This window comes from Microcaecilia unicolor, chromosome 1 (assembly GCF_901765095.1).
Source record: "Microcaecilia unicolor chromosome 1, aMicUni1.1, whole genome shotgun sequence".
In the NCBI taxonomy this organism is placed as follows: domain Eukaryota; kingdom Metazoa; phylum Chordata; class Amphibia; order Gymnophiona; family Siphonopidae; genus Microcaecilia; species Microcaecilia unicolor.
Window position 1 is genome coordinate 495,601,053 of NC_044031.1, and position 24,027 is coordinate 495,625,079.

A 24,027-nucleotide genomic window follows, 5' to 3' on the forward strand; every position below is an offset into this window, starting at 1 on the left:
ACATAGGTTACTTACGTCAGATGGGGCGGGCCCAAGTCAGGGAAGGAGAGACATCCTAAAGACTCGTAGCGATCAGATGTTCTTCTTGCCCATGCAGCGCCTTCACACAGAGATAAGAGGCGCTGTGCGGGCCTGGTAAGGCGGAGGGGGGGCCCGGTGGATAGTGGGAGGTGGAGCTGGGGAGAAAAGAAGGGAGGGGAGGGGAGGCCGGGGCAGCTTAAAGTTTTGATTTTGGGGAAGCGGGGGGAAGTGGGGAGCAGCGGCGACATCGGGAGGGGGGGCAAGGCCGTCCATACAGGACACTCCTGACGAGCGCCTTTGCCCCCTCCCCAAACACACGTGTTTGTGTTTTTTTTTTTTTTTGGGGGGGGGGGTTGGTTTGACATTTGTGGCATGCACAGAGCAGCCAGCATAACGCTTGGCTGCTCTGCGCGTGCTTTAGGGGCCGATTACCGATGGGGATTGCACCAGTTTAATGCATTGTACTTTACAATACCGCACCGAACATGTGCGACTTGTTTTTTTGGTGCATTCTTCGTTTTTTCAAATTTGTTAGGGACTTTTACGTTTTAGATTTTTTTACGTTTGGTTGATACATCTGGCCCCATGTCTGCACCATCTGCTGGAGCCAGAGAAATACCGCGGAGCTAAAGGCAGCACCATCTCACTATAAAGGGGAGAGAAGTCAGTTCTAAGCTGCTGATAGGGGGAAACAGCTCATTCTGGACTAGTCTGGAATAGACATAAGAAATTTACATTTTCCATGGAGTCTGATAAGCAGGTGTGCTTTCTGGATGTTTTGTGTTTTAAAAGCAGGAAATAGGCTAATCATCACAGTCTACAGAAAAACTAGTTGAAACATAACTTGAGGTTTGACAGTCATCATGCTAGGCAGTTGAGGGTAGCGCCTTCTACTTAATTTTTAAGGGTATCAAAAGAATGTGTTCATCTGTGAAAAAAAAACCTAGACCAAAATAGAGAAGCTATCCATGTGCAATTATTAGAGCCACACCTCTACAAGCATCATTTGCAAAGATGGATCTTTTGTTGGGAGACAAGCCCCATATTTGCATACTTAGACACTTGCTATCCATGTCAACACCGACGTGTTGGAATTGCATGCAATAATTTCACACTGGTAAATGCAATGCATGGACCAGAGACAGAAACATGAGATGTGGTGCTACATTCTAATTATTATCTTCTAACAATGATACTGGCAACAAGGGACACTACCTTTGTGAGAATTGTAATTTTTGCTCTCACTTTTGGCTGCACTTAATGGACCAATCCTTTGACTCAGAAGCAATATTTCTTAAGATCTCACTTTACATGCATCTCCAGCTTTGTAATTTATGTGACCATATGCCCTTTTCAGAAGATCTATGTATAGTATACATCTTGTGTTATCAGAACTAGATTAAATAAACAGAAGCTGGCTTCTCAATTATGAGCATCTCGCTGTGTGTCTTAGCTGCTCACATTTTTGAAAATTAATGTTGGATCATATTAAACTAAAATTTCTACTCCTATTATGAGGAATAACTGAGATTTTAACATTGAAGGAAGCAGTATTGGATACTTGAGCTTCAAGCAAAAAAACCACAGCATTTAAATGACTTGAGAGGAACATCATTTAAATGGCTTCACACTGTCAGAACATTTGTGTTTGAATAAAGCTGTTTGAAGAATATAATCACTTTTCTTGAGCTTGCTTCTGGCCCTGTCGCGATGCAGTAAAATGAAAATGCTGTTGAACGTTAACAGCTCATTATAACATATTACAGCAGACTGCCATTAAACCTGTCCTTAAGCCAGATGCATCGAAAACTGGACTTCCAAGGGACTTGATAGGTAGTAGTTTGCTTATGGAAAGAGTTCATTTGATTCAGATAACTAACAGAAGTTTATATACGATAGGCAGTTGGAAAAGCAGATAGAAGCTGATATCTTAAAATCACATCTTATATTATACAACTGCACTATAAGAATTTTTTTTATGTGGCTGAAGGCGCTTGTGGACAAACACGTAAGGAAAAAAAAAGTGATAGTATTAATTAGTCTCTGAGCAAAGAAATAATGTTTATTGTTCTGTCCTTTTACATTTTGTATGTAACTTGTTCCCCGCTTAAACATTTATAGATATAGCGGGTTTTAAAGTTTTATTAAAACATGACCTAGTTTAAGTATGAGGCATGGTTTCTGAGCTTTACTCCCCTGTATACAAAAAAATGTTTGTCAGAGACAATCAATATGCTGAGAACATGTAGGCTCAAATTGTATTGCAATCTGTAATTAAATGTATTTAACCCAGAGAGAGAAGCAATTGAAATTGATGTAATAGCTTTATTTTTTTTTTGTTACATTTGTACCCCGTGCTTTCCCACTCATGGCAGGCTCATTTGGTTTCATAATCAGAATTACTATTTATTTATTGCATTTGTATCCCCATTTATGTGTACAGGCCAACATGCAGGGCTTTAAACAATGAAGGACTGCTCAGAGCATCTCTTTTAGGTTTACGTGTATTCTATATTTAATGGACACAAACCTTGGCAGATCAAAGTTATGCACAGACCCGACAAAAATGTGTCTTAGACCTGGGACTTGTGTGCGATGGTCAAGATTCTCACCTCAGTCACAAATCCACCTTCCTCCTGAGGAAGACCATCTTCTTCCTGGCTATTCTGATGAACTATAAAAGTGTATATGCACATACACACAAATCCCATGTGAAGTCACTCTTGTGCATATCTGTTTTGAGAACAGCCCTGTCTTCTGCTGTACATACATACATCTTCAGTGGTGCTATACTAATTCTAGAATGCTCCGCTCAACGAGCCTCCATAAAACATAGCCTAATTTTAAACAGGAGAACAGACTATCCATTTCCCCACCCTACACAAAGTTATCTTAATGAACAAAAAGTCGCAAATCTGATTTAGACAGCAATTTTAGCTCTGAAACGAAATTAACTAACTTGGTGTTTTGAGTCTGCTTTAGTGCTGCAATACATTTGCCAAGAATGAGAAGAGAATTATTGATGTTCCCAGCTTCTTTTAATCTATCTCCAACCGTCTGAGTTCTGTTGCAGCGTTCGGATCCAGCCAAATCACAGAGAGACAGCCTATATAATGGAATGGAATTAAGATTTTAAAAAACAAAATCAAGTGGCATTCAAGATGTTAACAGGTGTAGAAAACAGAATGCTGGCAGCAGCAAAAAGTCAGCCTATCTAGCAGGCATAATCTGAACAGAAAAGCCATCAGAACTTAATGTCACAACAACACTTAAAGGTTTATATGAAAAATGTTGACAAAAAATGAAATCCTCTTCTCAGCAGGCCTCATACAAATTCCTTTACCTTCAGTTGAGGCTAACTAGCTCAGTTACCTGGCAGCACAACTTACTGTTTCAGGAAACAACAGCCAACAATCTACAAAAAAGTAATGATGAAAAAAAAAAAAAAAAAAACTTACTCTGAAACTCCAAGAACACATGGTTCATCTTCCACAGACACTCTTAGCAGCCGTATAGAAAATATGCTGTGGCTGGAGAAAAACAGAACTGCAACTTAGGAAACATTTTAAAGAACAAAACTACACACTTCTGTAAATTTGGCTCCAGTCTACCCAAACTGAAATCATGAAAGGTAACAGGGCTTAACTCACTTGTTAGAAAGATGTCTCCACCAAGTTGCCAAATAAATATTTAGGGGCCCTTTTATTAAGGCACGTAAGCATCTGCTACGCGCCCAACACACACCAATTTGGAGTTAACGCCCGGCTATCACATGGCTCTTCCATTTTTTTGGCGTGCGTCTGAAAAATAATTTTTATTTTCTGGCGCGCATCTGCTATGCTCACCAAGTGGCATTTGACATACGTAGGTCCTTACCATTGCCCTACCATTCTCTACTATAGTAAGCATTTTATCCAAATCAAATAGTATAATCATACCTTCTACTTGACTGATGGTTCATTTTTGTAAAGGCTAAACTCCGGTTTTTGTTTCCTATTTTCAAAATTTTGGAAGCTTCCTCAGTGCTGTTAACACACATCCACCTTAAATCTATCACAAAAAAAAACACTGTATTATACCAACTGCTATTTATTAGCACCACATGTTTACTAAAAGAAATTTCACATTTTTACCTCTCACATAAGAATTTCCAGTTTGATCATCATAGACTCTCAACGCCGGACGTTTTGGACATTTGGATGAAGGAAATGTTTTCAAAAGATCATATACGTATTCATTATAAATTTCGAAAAAGGACATCCATACTGAAAACTGGACCTCTTGGTCCTTGTTCATTTTATCTTCACAATCTGAAAAGGAAAGAATTTGCTTTAATTAACAGCAAGGGAAATATTTGAAGAACAATATTTAAAAGAGAAAAGCTTTATATGGTATTATCTGCTACTTATATGGGAGTGGAGGAGTAACATACTGATTATTGCACTGGGATGAGAAACTAGGGAACCAGGTTTGATTCCCACTGCAGCAACTTGTGACCCCCTGGGCAAGTCACCTAACCCTCCACTGTTCCAGGTACGGAAAAAAAAAGCCACACTAACTCAAGATTGTGAGCTCACTAGGGAGTGGAGGAGTGGCCTAGTGGTTAGGGTGGTGGACTTTGGTCCTGGGGAGCTGAGGAACTGAGTTCAATTCCCGGCACAGGCAGCTCCTTGTGACTCTGGGCAAGTCACTTAACCCTCCACTGCCTGCCGCATAGAGCCTGCCATGAGGAGGAAAGCGCGGGGTACAAATGTAACAAAAATAAAATAAATAATATACAAGTAAACCACTTTGATTGTACTACAGAAAAGTGGTACATCAAAACCATGACCCGCTTTTTCACCTAGGCAGTATAACAGAGACCTGGCCCGGAGAGCAAGGAGCACATATAAAGATTGGGGACTTCCGGATGAAGAGCACGGCACTCGGACGTATCTGAAAGGGCTCTGCAGCTTTCCCCTATCTAGAGGCGATTTTTTCCCCCATCACAGGAAGTCCATTTGCTTGAGAACTAACCTGATGGAGTGGCCTAGTGGTTAGGGTGGTGGACCTTGGTCCTGGGGAACTGAGTTCGATTCCCACTTCAGGCACAGGCAGCTCCTTGTGACTCTGGGCAAGTCACTTAACCCTCCATTGCCCCATGTAAGCCACATTGAGCCTGCCATGAGTGGGAAAGTGCAGGGTACAAATGTAACAAAAACAAAAAAAAACAAAACTTGCACTCCTGCATTGATCAAGGCAATGTCAAAACAGTTAAAGCAACACATAGGCCCCTCCATCGAGGAGATTTATGCCGTCAAGCCAAGCTCCCATACTAAAGAGGGCACAAAGGGCAGGAGTGGTAGGGGATCTTGAAACATCTCCACAATGCATGTATTGATATAGCCCTGTTGCAAGAAACCAAACTGACAGTGGCCAAAATGGAAACATTATCCCAGGGTGGTTGGGGGTCCTTGTATGGTTCCTCTGAAGGATCTAAAGAGAGAGGGGTGGACATTTTAATTCACAAAGCACTTCCCTTTGTTTTATATGGGTAACAGGGAAAACTGAAGAGCAGGAGTTGACTATTTTAAATGTCTATACACTAGACACAAAGTGTTTTTTGATCCTGTGTTCACCTCAGTCTTCCCCAAGAACTTTGATTTTTTTTTTTTGGGGGGGGGGGGTGCTGAACTGTAACTTGGGTCCTCTAGATTGGCCTAAGTTTGAAGGGGACGAGGTACCCCAGGAAGGTAAAGATCTGGGAGACTGCACGACCAAATGATAACTAGTGGACCTATGGAGGAGCTTTAACCCAGGCTCCAGGGGCTATACTTAACTATTCCATTCCTTTTCCAGAATAGACTATTTATTGGGCCTTGATACTCAACTGGCAGGATGGACAGATCGGTTGCATCCCCTTGTCATTTCCGATCACGCAATGGTATCCGGGATTTGTCCGGCTTCAGTGGGAACAGGCGGCGGGAAAACCTGGAGAGATAATACTGCTATGCTACTACGCCCTGACATTCAAAAATGGCTCTCGGATCTCTGGTCTGATTATCTTAGTTTCAATGATACTGGGGACACCCCAACGGGTTTGATCTGGGATGCTGGGAAGGCCTACTTGCGCAGACTGCTCATACAAAGCAGGCCTAGAAGAAGAGATAGTAGGCAATTCATATTGAACAACTGTTGAGGTAAACTGGAGCAACTGCAAGCTCAAATAAAGGTCTTGCCTAAACCTGGGAAGAACCTTACATTAAGTTCGAGCTACTACCCCACTGCTTTATTAAATATATATATGAAAATCTTTACTAAGATTTTGGCTTGTAGGTTGGAAACTCTTCTGCCTAAACTGATCCAATATCGACCAGATCGGCTTTGTTAAGGGCCAACTCCTGGGTTACAATGTGCAAAGGGCTACAGACATAGTGGAACATTTGCAGTGATCATCTACGGTGGCCCTGGGAATCGCCTTGTGTGCGGAAAAGGCCCTCGACCAGGTTGAGTGGCTGTTTAACATTTTAAAGCAGGTGGGCTTGGGTGGTTCTTTTGGCAGTTGGGTGAAGGCTCTATATTTAAAACCCAGCAGTATTAATCTTGGTTAATGGTACACAGTCCGAGGCTTTTACATTGCAGCAGGGTGTGTGGCAGGGTTGTCCTGCCCCCTGTACCCCCTTCGTTTTGCACTGGCCATTAAAATGTTGGCTGTGGCTATCTGGACGAATGAGCATATTTGTCCTGTTCAGATAAGGACTGATGTGCATAAAATTTTCTTAATATGCAGACTGACACCTTGATACTTGTAGAGAACCCAGAGTCCTCCTTCCCGTCACTATTGGCTGTGATTGCTGCTTTTCCCCATAATTTAGGCTTTAAAATCAGTGTCAAAAAATGGAAGCTCTACTGTTAAATCTCAGAGGCGCAATTGAGAGCATCATTTCCTTTTCATGTCGCAACTCAGGGGGTCCAGTATTTATTTATTGCATTTGTATCCCACATTTTCCCACCTTTTTGCGGGCTCAGTGTGGCTTACAATAAGATATGAATAATGGAAATACATTTGTTACAACTTGGTTATGGATTACATTGTACAGAGTTATGCGAGACATTCGAATATCATTAGGAATATAACAATGGGACATCAACATAGAAACATTGGAAGGAGACAATGGGAAGCTAAAAGGGCAGTGTTAGACACAGACATATGGTGTACATAGTTCCGTGAATAAATGTATGATTGACTGGATTACGGGATGAGGGATCAGAAGTGGAGATATGTTGCATTGATGAACAGTGAGTATGGACTCTATGTGTTTAGGTGTCCGGCTTATGGGGAAGGTGAAAGACTTATATAAAGCCAACTATTTGCCTCTATTAGTGTTCATAAAGATTTAGAGACCTGGAAGAACCTCATGTTGTCCTGGTGGGGAAGAGCAATAGCCTTGAAAATGATGGTGCTTCCTCGATTTCCTTTGTTGCTTGCCCAAGTCCCCATAGCACTGCCCAAAACATTTTTTTGCTTGATGAGATCACATGATCTCCTTTTTGTGGAAGGGAAACGTGCGAAAATTAGTTGGCGGCAGTTGGCAAAATCCAAAGATAGAGGGGAGTGAACTTACTGAACATGAGGCGGTACCATGCAGTGCATAAGTACTTAAGTATTGCCACACTGGGACAGATCAAAGGTCCATCAAGACCAGCATCCTGTTTCCAACAGTGGCTAATCCAGGTCACAAACACCTGGCAAGATCCCAAAAAGTTCAATATATTTTATGCTGCTTATCTCAGAAATAGGCACTGGATTTTCCCAAAGTCAATTTAATAATGGTCTATGGACTTTTCCTTTAGGAAGTCGTCCTGACCTCTCTTCAACCCCACTAACCGCCTTTACCACAGTCTCTGGCAATGAATTCCAGAGTTTAATTACACGCTAAGGGAAGAAAACTTTTCTCCGATTCGTATTAAATTCACTACTTTGTAGCTTCATCGCGTGCCCCCTAGTCCTAGTATTTTTTGGAAAGAGTAAACAAACGATTTACGTCTATCCATTCCAGTCCACTCATTATTTTATAGACCTCTATCATATCTCCCCTCAGCCACCTTTTCTCCAAGCTGAAGAGCCCTAGATGCTTCAGCCTTTCCTCATAGGGAAGTTGTCCCATCCCCTTTATCATTTTCGTCACCCTTCTCTACACCTTTTCTAATTCCACTATATCTTTTTTGAGATGCAGCAACCAGAATTGAACACAGTATTCGAGGTGCGGGCACACCACGGAGCGATACAAAGGCATTATAACATCCTCACTTTTGTTTTCCATTCCTTTCCTAATAATACCTAACATTCTATTTCCTTTCTTAGCAGCCGCAGCACACTGAGCAGAGGGTTGCAAAGTATCAGCAACAATGACGCCGAGATCCCTTTCTTGGTCGGTGACTCCTAATGTGGAACTTTGCATTATGTAGCTATAGTTCGGGTTCCTCTTTCCCACATGCATCACTTTGCATTTGCTCACATTAAATGTTATCTGCCATTTAGATGCCCAGTCTCCCAGTCTCGTAAGGTCCTCTTGTAATTTTTCACAATCCTCTTGCGATTTAACAACTTTGAATAACTTTTTGTGTCGTCAGCAAATTTAATTATCTCACTAGTTACTCCCATCTCTAGATCATTTATAAATATTTTAAAAAGCAGCCATCCAAGAACAGACCCCTGGGAAACCCCACTATCTACCCTTTTCCATTGAGAATACTGACTATTTAACCCTACTCTCTGTTTTCTATCCTTTAACCAGTTTTTAATCTGCAGTAGGACACTACCTCCTGTCCCATGACTCTCCAATTTCTTCTGGAGTCTTTCATGAGGTACTTTGACAAACGCCTTTTGAAAATCCAGATACACAATATCAACCGGCTCGCCTTTATCCACATGTTTGTTCACCCCTTCAAAGAAATATAATAAATTGGTGAGGCAAGATTTCCCTTCATTAAATCCATGTTGGCTTTGTCTCATTAATCCATGTTTTTGAATATGCTCTGTAATTTTTTTCTTTATAATAGTCTCTACCATTTTGCCAGGCACCGACGTCAGGCTCACCGGTCTATAAATTTCCCAGATCCCCTCTGGAACCTTTTTTTAAAATCAGTGTTACAATGGCTACCCTCCAATCTTCTGGTACCACGCTTGATTTTAAAGATAAATTACATATTACTAACAATAGTTCTGCCAGTTCATTTTACAATTCTATCAGTACTCTGGGAAGAATACCATCTAGTCCAGGAGATTTGATACCCTTCAATTTGTCAAATTGCCCCATTACATCCTCTAGGTTTATAGAGATTCCATTCAGTTTCTCTGACTTGTCACCTTTGAATACTATTACTGGCACCGGTATCTCTCCCAAATCTTCCTCGGTGAGGACTGAAGCAAAGAATTAATTTAATCTCTTCGCTATGGCTTTGTCTTCCCTGATTGACCCTTTTATTCCTCGGTCATATAGCAGTCCAATTCTTTTGCCGGCTTCTTGCTTTTAATATATCTAAAAAAAAAAAAAAATTGTGTGTTTTTGCCTCCAAAGCAATCTTTTTTCAAAGTCTCTCTTTGCCTTCCTTATCAGCGCTTTGCATTTGACTTGACATTCCTTATGCTGTTTCTTATTATTTTCAGTCGGTTCCTTCTTCCATTTTCTGAAGGATTTTCTTTTAGCTCTCATAGCTTCCTTCACCTCACTTTTTAACCATGCTGGCTGTCGTTTGGTCTTCCTTCCTTCTTTTTTAATACATGAAATATATTTGGCCTGGGCTTTCAGGATGGTATTTTTGAACAGCATCCATGCCGGATGTAAATTTTTGACCCTCGCAGCCGCTCCTCTAAGTTTTTTTTTCCACCATGCTTCTCATTTTATCATAGTCTCCTTTTTGAAAGTTAAACCCTAACGTATTGGATTACCTGTGTATACTTATTCCAAAGCTAATATCAAATCTGATCATATTATGACCACTTATCAAGCAGCCCCAGCACCATTACCTCCAGAACCAGATCATGCGCTTCCCTAAGGACTAGGTCTAGAATTTTTCCTTCTCTTGTCGGCTCCTGTACCAGCTGCTCCACAAAGCAGTCCTTGATTTCGTCAAAGAATTTTATCTCCCTAGCATGTCCTGATGTTACATTTACCCAGTCAATATTGGGGTAATTGAAATCCGCCACTTTGAAAAGCTCTGATAGCTGAGAAGCAGTTTTGAGAGTTGCTTAAGTGGAGTGTTAATTTTTGGAGAGTTTGGGGATTTGTGAACTGCAGTTCAGAAGAAACGCTGGATACAATATGTGGTGAAAATACTACAATTGTAAAAGTCCAAGATATTGTCATCTTAGATGCCATTTGGGAGGCCCTTATGGGCTTAGAAACCTCCTTCTCACAAAAACGTTTGTCTTTAGCTCAACAATCTCAAATTTCATTAGAACTACCACCAATATTAGAAAATAAAATATCTATGGACAAAATGGTGGGGACTAACACAAAGGATATACAATCTCTTCAACAAATTCAGCTAAACTTGATAAAGGAGAATATGATTCTTCAGAACAAGATTGAAACTTTGGAAAACCAGCAAAGGTCTAAAACATTAAGACTAATCAATTTTCCTAAACAGGTTTCAATTGCTCCTCTTATAACTTTCAAAAAATATCTTTCTGAAATCTTGAAGATACCAGAACACCATCACGGTATTATGTAAGCCACATTGAGCCTGCAAATAGGTGGGAAAATCTGGGATACAAATGCAACAAATAAATAAATAAATTTATTGTTACCATATACAAAAAAGGAAACGGATCAAGTAGTTGAAGGGACTGAAGTACCCTTTGAGACTCTGAATTTAAATTTAACACAGATATAAGATGATAATTTGGGTGTAATGCCAGCAACACTTATAGTGACATTTGTATTACTACCGGATAGATATTGGATACTGAAAATTTTTTCTTCATAGAGATCAACTCTTTCTGAATTGTAAAGTTAGAATGTTTCCGGATGTTTCCAAAGCAACCCAAAAGAGGCGTCAAGAGTTCCTTAAACTACGCCCAAGAATAATACAATTGGGCGGTCTTTTCTGGTTGAATTTCCCCTGTAAATGTGTACTGAAACTGAACTCAGTCAAATATGTATTTTTTGATCCTAAACAAATAAAGTATTTTTTTGGATTCTAAGATGGTTGTGTTGAAGGAGTCACAGCTAAGAGTAGTAATTACTTCGACTCCATAATTTAATAAGTGACCCTGGAATCTCCTTTCTAGCCTCATATTTCTTTAATGAAGAATGATTCTTTAATATCCACAGATATTGTGATGCCTCCCTTATTTGTGGACTAAAGATCTTTAAAAGGTTTATATTTCTTTAAATGTTATTTTTGGAATAGTAATAATTATCTTTTCTGTATCAAGAATGTATTCTTGAATTAATTTGTAAACTTCTTAAAAATAAAAAGTACTGTACAAATTGTGTGGGCATCATTATTTAGCTTTGCACAGCTCATTCTGTATCTATGGAAGGTATTTGTCATTTATAAACATTTATAACGTTGAAGTGGAGTTTTTTTTATGACTCATGATTAAACAGAGCCTCCTACAACTCTGAAGATGTTTGCCTTTCAAATAGGAGTGACTGATTTTCACTGAACTCTTTTTCTCCACTTGAGAAAATTAATGACATCCCTAAAGATACAGAATATAGCATCATTGTAGATATTAGATATTGAATTCTATAGATTCCTTAAAATATAAAGGTAATTGAAATCACCCATTATTGTGCTGCCCAGTTTGTTAGCCTCCCTAATTTCCAATAACATTTCTACATCCGTCTGTTCATCCTGGCCAGACAGAAGGTAGTACACTCTTATCACTATCATTTTCCCCTTTACACATGGAATTTCAATCCAAAGGGATTCCAAGTTGTGTTTGTTTCCTGCAGAATTTTCAATCTATTTGATTCAAGGCCCTCCTTAACATACAATGCTACCCCTCCACCAATTCAATCCACCCTATCACTAAGATACAATTTGAACCCCGGTATGACAGTGTCCCACTGGTTATCCTCCTTCCACCAGGTCTCAGAGATGCCTATTATATCTAATTTTTCATTTAGTGCAATATATTTTAATTCTCCCATCTTATTTCTTAGGCTTCTGGCATTCGCATATACACATTTCAAACTATGTTTGTTGTTCCAATTTGCATCATGCTCAGTACTTGACAGTACTAATTTGCAATCTTTTGTTTGATTTTTATTTAAGGACACCTGATCTACTACGGTCTCATTTGCAACCTCACTATCAAGATACCCTATCTTCCCTGTTTTGGTGATACCTTTAAGTGATACCTTATTCCAAACCATGTGCTCTTTTGAATGACTGTCGGCCTTCCCCCAGTTTCTAGTTTAAAAGCCGCTCGAGCACCTTTTTAAATGCTAATGCCAGCAGCCTAGTCCCACCCTGGTTAAGGTGGAGCCCATCCTTCCAGAATAGGCTCCCCCTTCCACAGAATGTTGCCCAGTTCCTAACAAATTTAAAACCCTCCTCCCTGCACCATCTTCTCATCCATGCATTGAGACTCCAAAGCTCTGCTTGTCTCTTGGGCCCTGCGCGTGGAATGGGTAGCATTTCTGAAATGCTACCCTAGAGGTTCTGGATTTGAGCTTTCTACCTAAGAGTCTAAATTTGGCTTCCAGAACCTCTCTCCCACATTTTTCTATGTCATTGGTACCCACATGTACCAAGACAGCCGGCTCCTTCCTAGCACTATCTAAAATCCTATCTAGGCGATGCGTGGCCAACTGAATGCATTGAAAGATTTTTATGATAAACCCGAGTAGTCGCATTGGGTCCAGATGGATCAGTTACTTGGGTCTCATTTGATCTTTGATATTGGGCCACAGGGTGGACCCCAGGTTCCTAGGGCATGTCTCCTGAGCAGTCTGACCATCTATTTCTTACTCCTTTGGTGGAACTCTGGTTACGGACTAGACGCGAGTTGGGTGTGCAGGGGGGTCCTCCATCCTCGTAGTAAGTTGTTGGTTCATTATTGCCCTCTGTCTTCATCTTATTTTCACTCTTTAGTACGGCATTTACACGCTATAGACAAGCAGCATTGTTTGGACTTTTTTGAGGGTTGTCATCTTTTCTCGCTGCAACAACTGCAAGTTTTGACGGATTGTAAGATACCTTTTTACCAGTTTTTTTCAGCTCCGGGACTTGCTGTCGAGTTAAGATACAAAAGCTAACTTACATAGGACACTTTTACCATTGGAGGGGGTTTGGTTTAAAGAAAGGCTGCATTGTGAGCTCCTTTCTATGGTTTATGGGGCTTTACGTATGGGGAAGAGCTCTGGGAATGCACCTCATATAGTCGCATGGGAGCACTAGTTGGGGAGTTCTAAGGGGGACCACTTCTGGGTGCGGGCCCATTTTGTATGTTCATAAATGTTCCTTTGTTACTGCTTATAGGCAGATGCAATACCAGCTGTTCAATCTTCTATAATAGACACCAAGCACACAGCGCCACTTTTGGGTGGATGCAGGGGGAGGCGCTTCTTGTTGGCAGACTTGTGGAGGGGTGGGAGACTAGGAACATGTGTGGTGGACCTGCAGTAAGGTGTGGATGTTCTGAGTGGGAATTTGGGATCAGATTTGTGGATGGACTAGAATGACTGGCGAGCATCCCCTAAAGCGTGATTGTTGGGAGTGCTGGGTGCGGATGTTCATCCCACTGAATTAGATACTTAGACTTGAGGCTAAAATAGCTTTAGCTCGCCACTGGCAATCTGCTGAAGCCCCTCAGAAGGGCTCTGGCTCCAGATATGTGCTGGAGTTGTGGTGATATGAAAAAAATTCTCTTGTGGTCTCAAGGGGATGGGGTCTCAATTTGAGAAAGTGTGGAAGTTAGTCCCTATTACTGAGTAATGACTGGTTCTTGCATGCCCTTGTTACTCCTTCTGAAGAATTTGTAGTACTTGTGGTAACTTGACCAGTTTTAGCTGTATACTGGGGACGGGTGGGGTACTGGGATAGGGCTCTATGGTTTGTTTGTTCATCCTAGCCTAGTTCTTGTTATACCACCACTGTAGGGCTTGTTTTAGGGTTTGTTGCTAGTGCGGCGCACCTGTCTATTTATTTGCTCTGTATGAGGCACTTGTTTTGTTTGACCTGTTGGGCTTTATCATCTTGTAAAATCAAACACATAAACGGCAAGTGACCGATTCACCTGCAAATGGCAAGTAGAGTCGGAACGCTGAGAGTGTAGAAGTCCAAGCCCCGCCTCCACCAGCAGCACAGCCCAATAGGGAGGAGGGCTTGGACATGGGCATGGAAATTGGAGGAGGAGGAGCCGGGAGGGAAGGAGGGGGCGGAACTGCAGGGCACAATCGCAGTGGATGGGAGCCCGAGGATGGAGAGTAGGGGAGAGAACAGTTGATGGGCACGGGTGGATGGAGCGGATGGGAGGGGGGAGAGGAGGGTTGGTGGACGGGGGGGAGGCCATAGGAAAACAAAAAACTAGCCCGTTGTTACGGGCTTAACGGCTAGTCCTAATATAAAGTTTAAAAAATGTTTTTAAAAATCCATGACCCTTTACTACTTTAGATGACCTGTCTGCATTGATCGCTTTACCATCACAGGATACATTCAAACAGTACATAAAAAGAAGCAATAAAAAAAAATGGCTTATCCAACAAAGGTAGTAGTGAATATATAATGCAGGATCTTCAAGTAACAAATCACCGTCTCAACAATCAGACTTATTTGGGGATTTAGCTCACACCTTTTGCAATAGAAGCGCAAGGTGAGTTACACTCCGGTACGCTAGCTATTTCCCTGTCCCTGAAGCAATGGAGGGTTAAATGACTTGCCCTCAATCACAAGGAGCATCAGGCTTCCCTGTTACCGAACAAATGTTCTAACCACTAGGTTACTCCTCTCCATGAGGAGTGTTCATTGTTCCACAGCAACAGCATTAGAATATAAAACTAGACCTCTATAAACATTTTTACCCTGAATTTTAAAAAGTAGTTAAAACGTACTGCTGCTTCTATACAATAAATAAGGAAGCAGGGCAGGTTGCATTTTATGAAATGCCTATCACTCATCCTAGAAAGTTTATACTTCTGTACTAAGCAAGCAGTCAAGAACTTGAAATATTTTAACAGTAAGAGGACATCACTGATTACTGTCCAGTTTATAGAATTCTGATAACAAATGTTACCAAAAATCAGGCTAGAAGTTTGAACAGTATAGTAAACCAGTACAGTTTGAAAACTGAACTTCATTTTGAAAAAAAAACTTAAGAACTTAATTTGTACAGAGTTGCTTGTGTGCTAGCACAGGATGCTCCTTACATCTAACTACCTCAAAATCTGATTACAGTACCTGGTTTAGGGAGAGGGAGAAGAGCACCATTAAGCTAAGTCATTCTTGACAAGTGATTTGGTTCATGAATGCTGCTTATTTCAAGCTGCTGTCCCCTTGTGTATACATTGTGCAAAGCATCTATTTATATCTTTCTCCATTCCCCATCACCACAGTGCAGATGTGTATCATCCAAGAAATCCCAGAGATCATTATTTTACCCTGCATATCAGCTGCCACACACACTAGTGAAACATTGTTAGGGCACACCAGACATGAGATATCCTTGAGACTACTCTGGTTTGTAGAAGCCTTCACATTATGATCAGTTTCCTTTAGAAAATGAATACAGATGTTAAAGTTTCCACATGAAAAACAATAGTCATAGATTTCTATATAGCAACAGCATCTTGGCACAATGACCCTCTTTGCGGGACATTTGTGTTGTATAGTAAATGAATAGATCTTAATGAACCAGGATCGATACTACCTATATGTTATTTTTTCCGAGAGTACCCTCAGACCTTTCCACTGTCTTCGGCAATAGATAATTACTCTTGCCCAATGGTTTAGCACTTCATTCATAGGGCTACTCTTCTTTTTTATCACCGTGCCACATGCTACGTGCTCTAAGTGTCATCTTAAAGTCATCTTACATTTGCGTTTACATTTATAACGTCTTCTCCAGCTACAGTCATGCATACATGTCTAGAAATAGCTTAGTTATTCATTAGAACTTATCTTCTTCAACACCCTCACTCGCTCTCAACTCCAGCATATCCAAAGCAGAATGAAATTCTGCCTGCCTTCCCCTGGAAACGCCCGACTCCACGGGTTTCAAAATTCTTTCCTCAGGTTAAAGCTGTCATCTCTGCTGATATCAATTGTAGGACCGACTGCTGGACACTTTAAGATGACACTTAGAGCACGTAGCATGTGGCATGGTGATAAAAAAAGAAGAGCAGCCCTATGAATGAAGTGCTAAACCACTGGGCAAGAGTAATTATCTATTGCCGAAGACAGTGGAAAGGTCTGAGGGTACTCTCGGAAAAAATAACATATAGGTAGTATCGATCCTGGTTCGTTAAGATCTATTCGTAGAATTTACCAGAGACAGAGGGGTTTCATTTTTGTGATCCGTATGGTAAATGAAAGCATTTTTACCTCCGCTTTCCAATGCAAACATCAATTTCAAATTTCACTTGCAACAGAAAATGTTGTTCTTCAAAGACTGAATGGTATACTGATAACATCAAGTAGCATCTTATGAACTAAAAACAAGCAATTCCCATTCTTATGCAAAACTAATGGTTCCCCAGACAAAGCTTCAACCCCCTTAAAGCTCTGCCAGAAAAAGTGTAAAAAAAAAAAAAAAAAAACTTCCGATACTGAAGAAACCAGAACTTAATATTTTCATTGATTCACATATAGCCTCTCTCCACAAAATGCCCCAGATTATGAAGAACAAAGAACCAAATGGTAAATATATTTTCTATTTTATTACCATAGGCAACTCAAAAACATGGAAAGCTTATAAAAAAAAAAAAATAAAAAAAAAAAAAAAAAAGTTACCCTTCAGACTAGAGCTAGCTGGTACCATGAAATGACAACCTAGACTGGACAAACCAGGGGTGTAGGCAGACTTTGGCGGGAGGGGGGGTCCAGAGTAGTGGGAGGGGTACATTTTAGGCCACCTCCCCCACCATAGCTGACCCCCCCCCCCCCTCCTGGCCAGATGAAATGTTTATCTGTCCCGCACTGGTCTCGCACTTGCTTCCTCTCCTGTTTTTAGTGCACTGCACGCTCGTTTTAATGAAAGTGAGCATGCATTAAAACGAGAGCGTGCACGGTGCGGCTGGAAACAGGAGAGGAGGCAAGACCTGCGCAGGACAGATAAATGCTTCAGCTGGCGGGGGTTGGGGTCAGAGACCCCCAACCAGCCAAACTGGGGGCCCCAGAGCCTATTGGGGGGGGGGGCAGAGGCCCCCGTGGCCCCCCACAGCTACGACACAGAGACAAACTGAACATTACAAATATATCCACTCCTGTGAAGACTTGCATACTATCACATTGAAGTATTTATAGTATAGGGACAAATTTGTTTCCAGCTTCCATGAAGGAAATGCTGAAATCAAATTTGCTAGGAAAACTACAATTTAACTTAATAAAAGATTACTACTCAATATTTAAATCCCATAGCCAGTCTTATTTTACATAGTATTTAAATTTCATGTATATTCAGCACTATCTTTGGAAGCAGTAGTTCTGGAAATAAGTATTATTCCTGGTGGAATTAGGGACTAACCCGTATTGCGAAATTTGCACAGAATTCCCTTCCTGTGCAGAGTTTGGCACAAGGACTAGGAAGCTGCAGGTGGTTCATTGACTGAGGCACATCTAAGCGGTGTTTTCGACCAGACAATCTAAACAGAAGTGGCAGCTCTGTGGGAGCTTGAGCACCCCTGATATTGAGCAAACTTCATGACTTTGTCCAGGAAGGGGTAATTCTCATCAGTTTAGCAACCCCAATCATTTTGAAATGTTGGCTCCCATGACTCCAGATATACAACCCCATCTTCCTTAAGTGTGCTACTACCACAGCTAGGTGTGTTTTAGGAGAAAAGCAAGCTCAGGCTCTACACAATATTGAAAGTGGCATTTTCCTAAGACAAACCTGTAATACGTCCAGGTCACACTGAGGCATATTTTCAAAGCACTTAGCCTTCCAAAGTTCCATAGAAACCTATGGAACTTTGGAAGGCTAAGTGCTTTGAAAATATGCCTCAAAGTATCTCTGGTAGTGTAAGCTTTCCTCAGATCCAGAGAGTATTGTCAATCTCCTTTTGAAGAAAAGGGATTCAGATGCCCAGGAAATCATGAATTTTTACTAGAAACTTGTTTAAGGCTGTCAGACCTAGAATGTACCTAGGATGATTTTATTTATTATTGTTTAGCATTTTTGTTATCGTTCTCTTATTGTAATTTGCCTTAAAAGTTTGATGTAAGCCACACTGAACCCAAACTTGCTTGGGATAATGTGGGGTACAAATGCCATAAATTAATAAATCAATCTTGTTTTGGCATAAGGAAATGTTTTGAGTAAACTACCTACTCTCTTTCCCTCCGGTGCAATAGATTTAACTGCATTGATCTTGAATTTTAGAATCTTTAACATGACTTTGTGTATAATTTATATTAACAAGCAGCTTCTCTGATGTATTAATCTGATTGCATGTGTATAAAGTTTTTGTTGTGGAGTTTTGACCAAGAATTACAATTGTAAAGCCTTGATACATTGATGGATATAGATCAGGGGTTCTCAACTAGTCCTCGGGATAAACCTAGCCAGTCAGGTTTTCAAGACATCCACAATGAGATAACATTTGCAAGCACTACCTCTGGTCTATGCAGCTCTCATATATGCATGCTCATTGTGGGTATCCTGAAAATCTGACTGGCTAGGTGTATCCCAAGAATACAGACAAAAATATTAGTTGGAGGCAGTGCCATAGTGAGGGCAGCTGACACCCGGGGCGGGTCGCCGCTGCGCGCACCCCCCCCCCCCCCCCGAGTGCATACTTACATCGGAAAGCAGCGAGGGACGGGCGGAAGGGCCGATTCGCCCCCAGTGCATGTCGCTGGGAGCTGCGTCGGCTCCGCTGGTTCCCTGCTCTCTCTGCCCCGGATCAGGAAGTAACCTGTTCCGGGGCAGAGGGAGCAGGGAACCAGCGGAGCCAACACCCCCCAGCGGCGTGCACCCGGGGCAGACCGCCCCACCCCCTTCCTACTACGCCACTGGTTGGAGGTTCCTTTCTCCACTACTGCATTTTAAATTTTCCAGGTGTTTAGCCACTTGCTGTGTTGAAGGGTTTTTTTTTCCTCCTCAGCAAAAGTATATTTTGCATTGCAGTAACTGAAATCACTTATAGTGTTGCCAAATTTGTTAGCAGGAAACTGCGCATGCAAAAGCAGTGCAGATAGAGCAGACCACACACAAACCAGAATCTGATAGAAACTGGTTGGAGAACTGCTGTTACTGCTGCGACTATTTGTTACTAATGGTTAGATCTAGAGGGAAGTGTGTTTTAATCATTCCCTCTGGTTATCTGCCCCCTGCCCCCCCCCCCCCCCCCCCCCGAGGCAGCCTCACATCTGTGAAATGTGGCCACATTGGGAACTGTTTTTAGTTCTACTGCTCTAATAGCCTAGTGATTAGTGCAGCAGCCTGAGAACCTGGGGAACTGGGTTCGATTCCCACTGCAGCTCCTTGTGGCTTTGGGCAAGTCACTTAACCCTTAATTGCCCCAGGTACAAAACAAGTACCTGTATATAATACGTAAACTGCTTTGACTATAACCATAGAAAGGTAGTATATCAAGTCCCATACCCTCTCCCTTTTACCTACTGATCTGTGAGGTGTACTCTATCATCGGCATTAGGGTCACTAAACAGAAGTATGATTTGAAAACAAAGTTAAATGTTTCATATTATATGTGGATCACATGGCTGCATATTGATCTGGCAAAGCCAGTTTAAACAAGGTCCCATAAGTTTCCAAGTCGGTCCTGGAGCTCCCCCTAGCGCAATTCTTTCATAATATCCACAATAAATGTGACAGATATCCATACCAAGAAGATGCTTTCAAACTTTAATAAGGTACTAGGAATAAATGCCCGTTTCTGAGCGCAATGAAATGGGCGCTAGCAAGGGCCCCCCTCCCTCCGAGCTACTTGCCTTGTTCGGTGTTCGCGTCGCTGTGTGTGGGTAGGGTTTTGTTGTTTTTTTTTGCTGCGCCTCCGTGGCCGTGCCTGTGGCGTTTCGGTTTCGGGCCTCGAGTGTTATAGCTCCGCCCTCGACGTCATGACGTTTTGACGCGAGGGCGGTGCAGACACTCCAGGGCACACCGGATATCTCGGGCGCCTCAACTTCCGTGGAGGCTTCAGAACGTTGGGGTTGCCTTTTATATAGAGAGATAGGCAATGCTTTACTGAACAAATTTGATAAACACTTTTAGCTTTCAAAGCCTGTATCCCTCCATGAAGGCAAAGAAAAAGGCTCTCAGCCTGCTTTCGGCAGGTCCATCTCTTGAAAGTTGGCAGCATATTAAGTTTGTCCAGTGGCAGATTACTGCATATAGCTTAATTGATGATTCTTGGATTTCTACATATTTACTGTAAGTGAAAATCATGGAACTACAGTACAACTTTCTACTTGTATAAAGTATGCTAGCTTATTCTTACCTCCTTGAGAGTAGAGAGAAGTGCGGATTTTATTGCTTCCTCATGCTCTACTTGGCCAAAATCCATCTTCATAATATCATTGCTCAGATGGGGCTTCAAATCGTTTTTCAAATACAGCCTTCCATTTATGTGGTTAAAAATTAAATCAAGCGATCGAGGCAATATGCCAGCATCTTTAGAAGAACCTTGTATTAAAAAATAAATTCTATTACTACTTTTTTTTTTTTAACACATTACTGAAACAATCTAGTTGCTTGCCTGTAATGGGGAGTGCTCTGTAGTTCTTACCATCTATACAGAATGTGAGGGCTACTTCGGAGAAGGCTCGCTTGCGGGTATCAAATCGTGTAATGTCTTTTGGAGAGGGTGTGGTTAGTGATAATCCTTGGGAGGACCTTAGTGTCCTTGGCAGTGTGTGGCGGATCATCCTATTCTTCAGGTACTCAGGGCCTTGAAGATCAGATAGAGTTTTAAATTTAGCCCTTTATTGTACTGGTAGCCAATGAAGTTTTTGCAAAAATGGTGTGATGTGGTCACATCGCTTGCAATCTTCTATGAGTCTTGCTGCTGCATTCTGAATTAACTGGAGCTGGTGCAGGCCCTTTGTAGTCAGACCATTGTATATGCATTGCAGTAAGCCAGTCTTGGATTTATTTACAATTGTTTCCTTATTGATGTGTGTGAGTTATGTATTTTGTTTCATATTTTGTAATGACTTCTTTTTAGCTTGTTAGCCACATTGAACTCAAAATTGTAAGGGCAAATGTGGGGTATAAATCAGGGGCGTAGCCAGCCTTCTGTGGGGGAGGGGTCCAGAGCCCGGGGGGAGGGGGCACATTTTAGCCCTCCCCCCGGCGCCGCCCCCCCTCCCGCCGCGAACCCGCTGCAGCCTACCTTTACTTTTGCTGGCGGGGGATCCCACTCCCCGCCAGCCGACGTCTTCTTCTCAGTCGCTTCCTGCTCTTCAATTTGTACAATTACGTGCAGGACGTCAGCAAACAAATTGAAGAGCAGGAAGGACTGAGAAGAAGACGTCGGCTGGCGGGGAGTGGGATCCCCCGCCAGCAAAAGTAAAGGTAGGCGGGGGCCCCGGCCCCCTCAGGCCCCCACGTAGCTACGCCACTGGTATAAATGTCAAATAAATAACCTGCAGAAGTGCCACTGGTAACCTATACTGTTTTCACTGAGATTCACACACCATAGCCACCATGAATCCAACCAGAAATACTCTTCAATACTTTTAAGACTTTTTAATCTCTGATTTCTTAAGCTATTTAAATTTTTAAACTCACTTATTTTAAAATAAATTTTTGTACTCATCTTTTATTTCAACATCAGCTCAGGGACTAGTATCAGATATGAAATCATGTTGCACATCATGCTATGTCAAGGAATGTCCCCTTCAGTATGCCAGTGCCACCACTGTGACAATGCACTATTTCTAATTTTATGGCCATGTGCTAATGTTGTCATGAGTGTATGTCCACCCATTTTGTAGGCACAGTAATGTAGGTTAGCGAACACCCACTTTCCGCCCCCTGACATGCCCCCTCAAAATAAAAATAAAAAATTAATATTTAGCACATGGTTAATACGTACACATATGGTAATTACTGCATCACCTAAGATAGATGTGAACTTCCTGTATACCTTAACAGATAAGAAAAACTACCCATGTAGTAAGTAATACTACTTGAGTCTTTCATACCTTGAATAGTGTATGTTTTGCCAGCGTTGGTAACACCATAGGTGAATACCAATGCATTCTGTCCATCAATGAAAGCTGTAAGTAAATCCTTTATCGTGCCATCAAAAAACTCATTCTGAGTAGTTTCGGACCCAAAAATCTAAATGGATAAAAAAACCAATTAAGACATGTAAAAAAAAAAAAAAAAAAAAAAAAGAGAAACACTCCACACACAACCCATCTCCTTTTTTAAAGGTTACACTGTTCATAAGTACAAGGTGAAATGAAAAAATGTTTTAACACGAGTCAAAAGTCAGATTTACATCATCCAGAGCGTGAACAGAACCATATACAACACTCAGGGCCCAGTTTACTAAGCCGTGCTGTAGGCGTGAAACCTTTTTAGTACACGCACGCTGATAGAGACATCCATAGGAATATAATGGGTGTCTATCTTAAGCGCATGCTAAAACATTTGTGTGCCTACTTAAACAGGGCCCTTAGTCACACAACAGGACAATGCAAAGGCATTATGACAGTCTGCTTTTGTCTCCATTCCCTGGAGCTATGCATCGCCCAGAATGCTTATTAGAATACTAATGAGCTCACTGCAAAATATTTGCATGGGGTTCTTGGTGGCTGCTAACAGCACATAAGAGAGACACTGGAAAACCCCTTTGGACATTACTCATTAAATAACGTTGAAATGGACCCCCATATACTCCAAGGACTGAGACAGCTCCAGATGACTCTTGGCCAGACTGACCACCCAGCCCCACAACTGAAGCACCTGCCCCACTCTGAAAGTGACCTGAAAACTCTTGAAACATCTTGGCTCAAATGAACCAATCCTCAAGATAAGGATGCACCAAAATTCCTTACTTCCAAAGGAACGCTGCCACCACAACCACCATCACCTTGGAAAAGCTGCAAGAAGCAGCAGCGAGACCAAAGAGGAGCCCAAAGAACTGATAACACTTTCCCAAAACCGTGAAGCAAAGGAACCACTAATGCGCTGGCTGAATTGTAATGTGCAAATAAGCATTGGTCAAATCATAAGTACATAAGTATTGCCATACTGGGACAGACCGAAAGGTCCATCAGACCCAGCATCCTGTTTCCAACAGTGGCCAATCCAGGTTACAAGTACCTGGCAAGATCCCAAAACAGTACAATACATTTTACGCAGCTTGTCCTAGAAATAAGCAGTGGATTTTCCCCGTCCATTTTAATAATGGCTTATGGACTTTTCTTTTAAGAAGCTAACCAAACCTTTTTTAAACCCCTCTAAGCTAACTGCTTAAATTACACACTGAATAAAGAAATATTTTCTCAGATTCATTTTAAATTTACTACTTTGTAGCTTCATTGCATGCCCTCTAGGCTTCATCTTTTTGGAAAAAGTAAACAAGCGATTCACGTCTACCTGTTCCACTTCACTCATTATTTTATTGACCTTTATCATACCTCCCCCTCGGCTGTCTTTTCTCCAAGCTGAAGAGCCCTAGCCGCTTTAGCCTTTTGACACAGGGAAGTTGTCCCATCCCCTTTATCATTTTCGTCGCCCTTCTTTGAACCCTAATTCCACTATATCTTTTCTGAGATGCAGTGACCAGAATTGCACACAATATTAGAGATGCAATTGCACCATGGAGCGATACAAAGGCATTATAACATCCTCATTTTTGTTTTCCATTTCCTTCC

The 24,027-nt window shown here is 41.5% G+C and overlaps 1 protein-coding gene across 2 annotated transcripts in view; it reads right to left on the reverse strand.

Annotated features, from left to right (window-relative positions):
- The window catches only part of LOC115460366 (kinesin-like protein KIF20A), a 105,295-nt gene that overhangs the window by 54,017 nt on the left and 27,251 nt on the right, over positions 1–24,027 (reverse strand). For both annotated transcript variants that reach the window (XM_030190149.1, XM_030190150.1), the window contains exons 5-11: positions 22,345–22,483; positions 20,637–20,821; positions 15,618–15,729; positions 4,155–4,331; positions 3,960–4,071; positions 3,480–3,551; positions 2,981–3,127 (exon numbers count right to left, since the gene is read on the reverse strand). In XM_030190149.1, the coding sequence (XP_030046009.1) occupies positions 2,981–3,127; positions 3,480–3,551; positions 3,960–4,071; positions 4,155–4,331; positions 15,618–15,729; positions 20,637–20,821; positions 22,345–22,483 (944 nt within the window). The remainder of the gene's footprint in view (positions 1–2,980; positions 3,128–3,479; positions 3,552–3,959; positions 4,072–4,154; positions 4,332–15,617; positions 15,730–20,636; positions 20,822–22,344; positions 22,484–24,027) is intronic.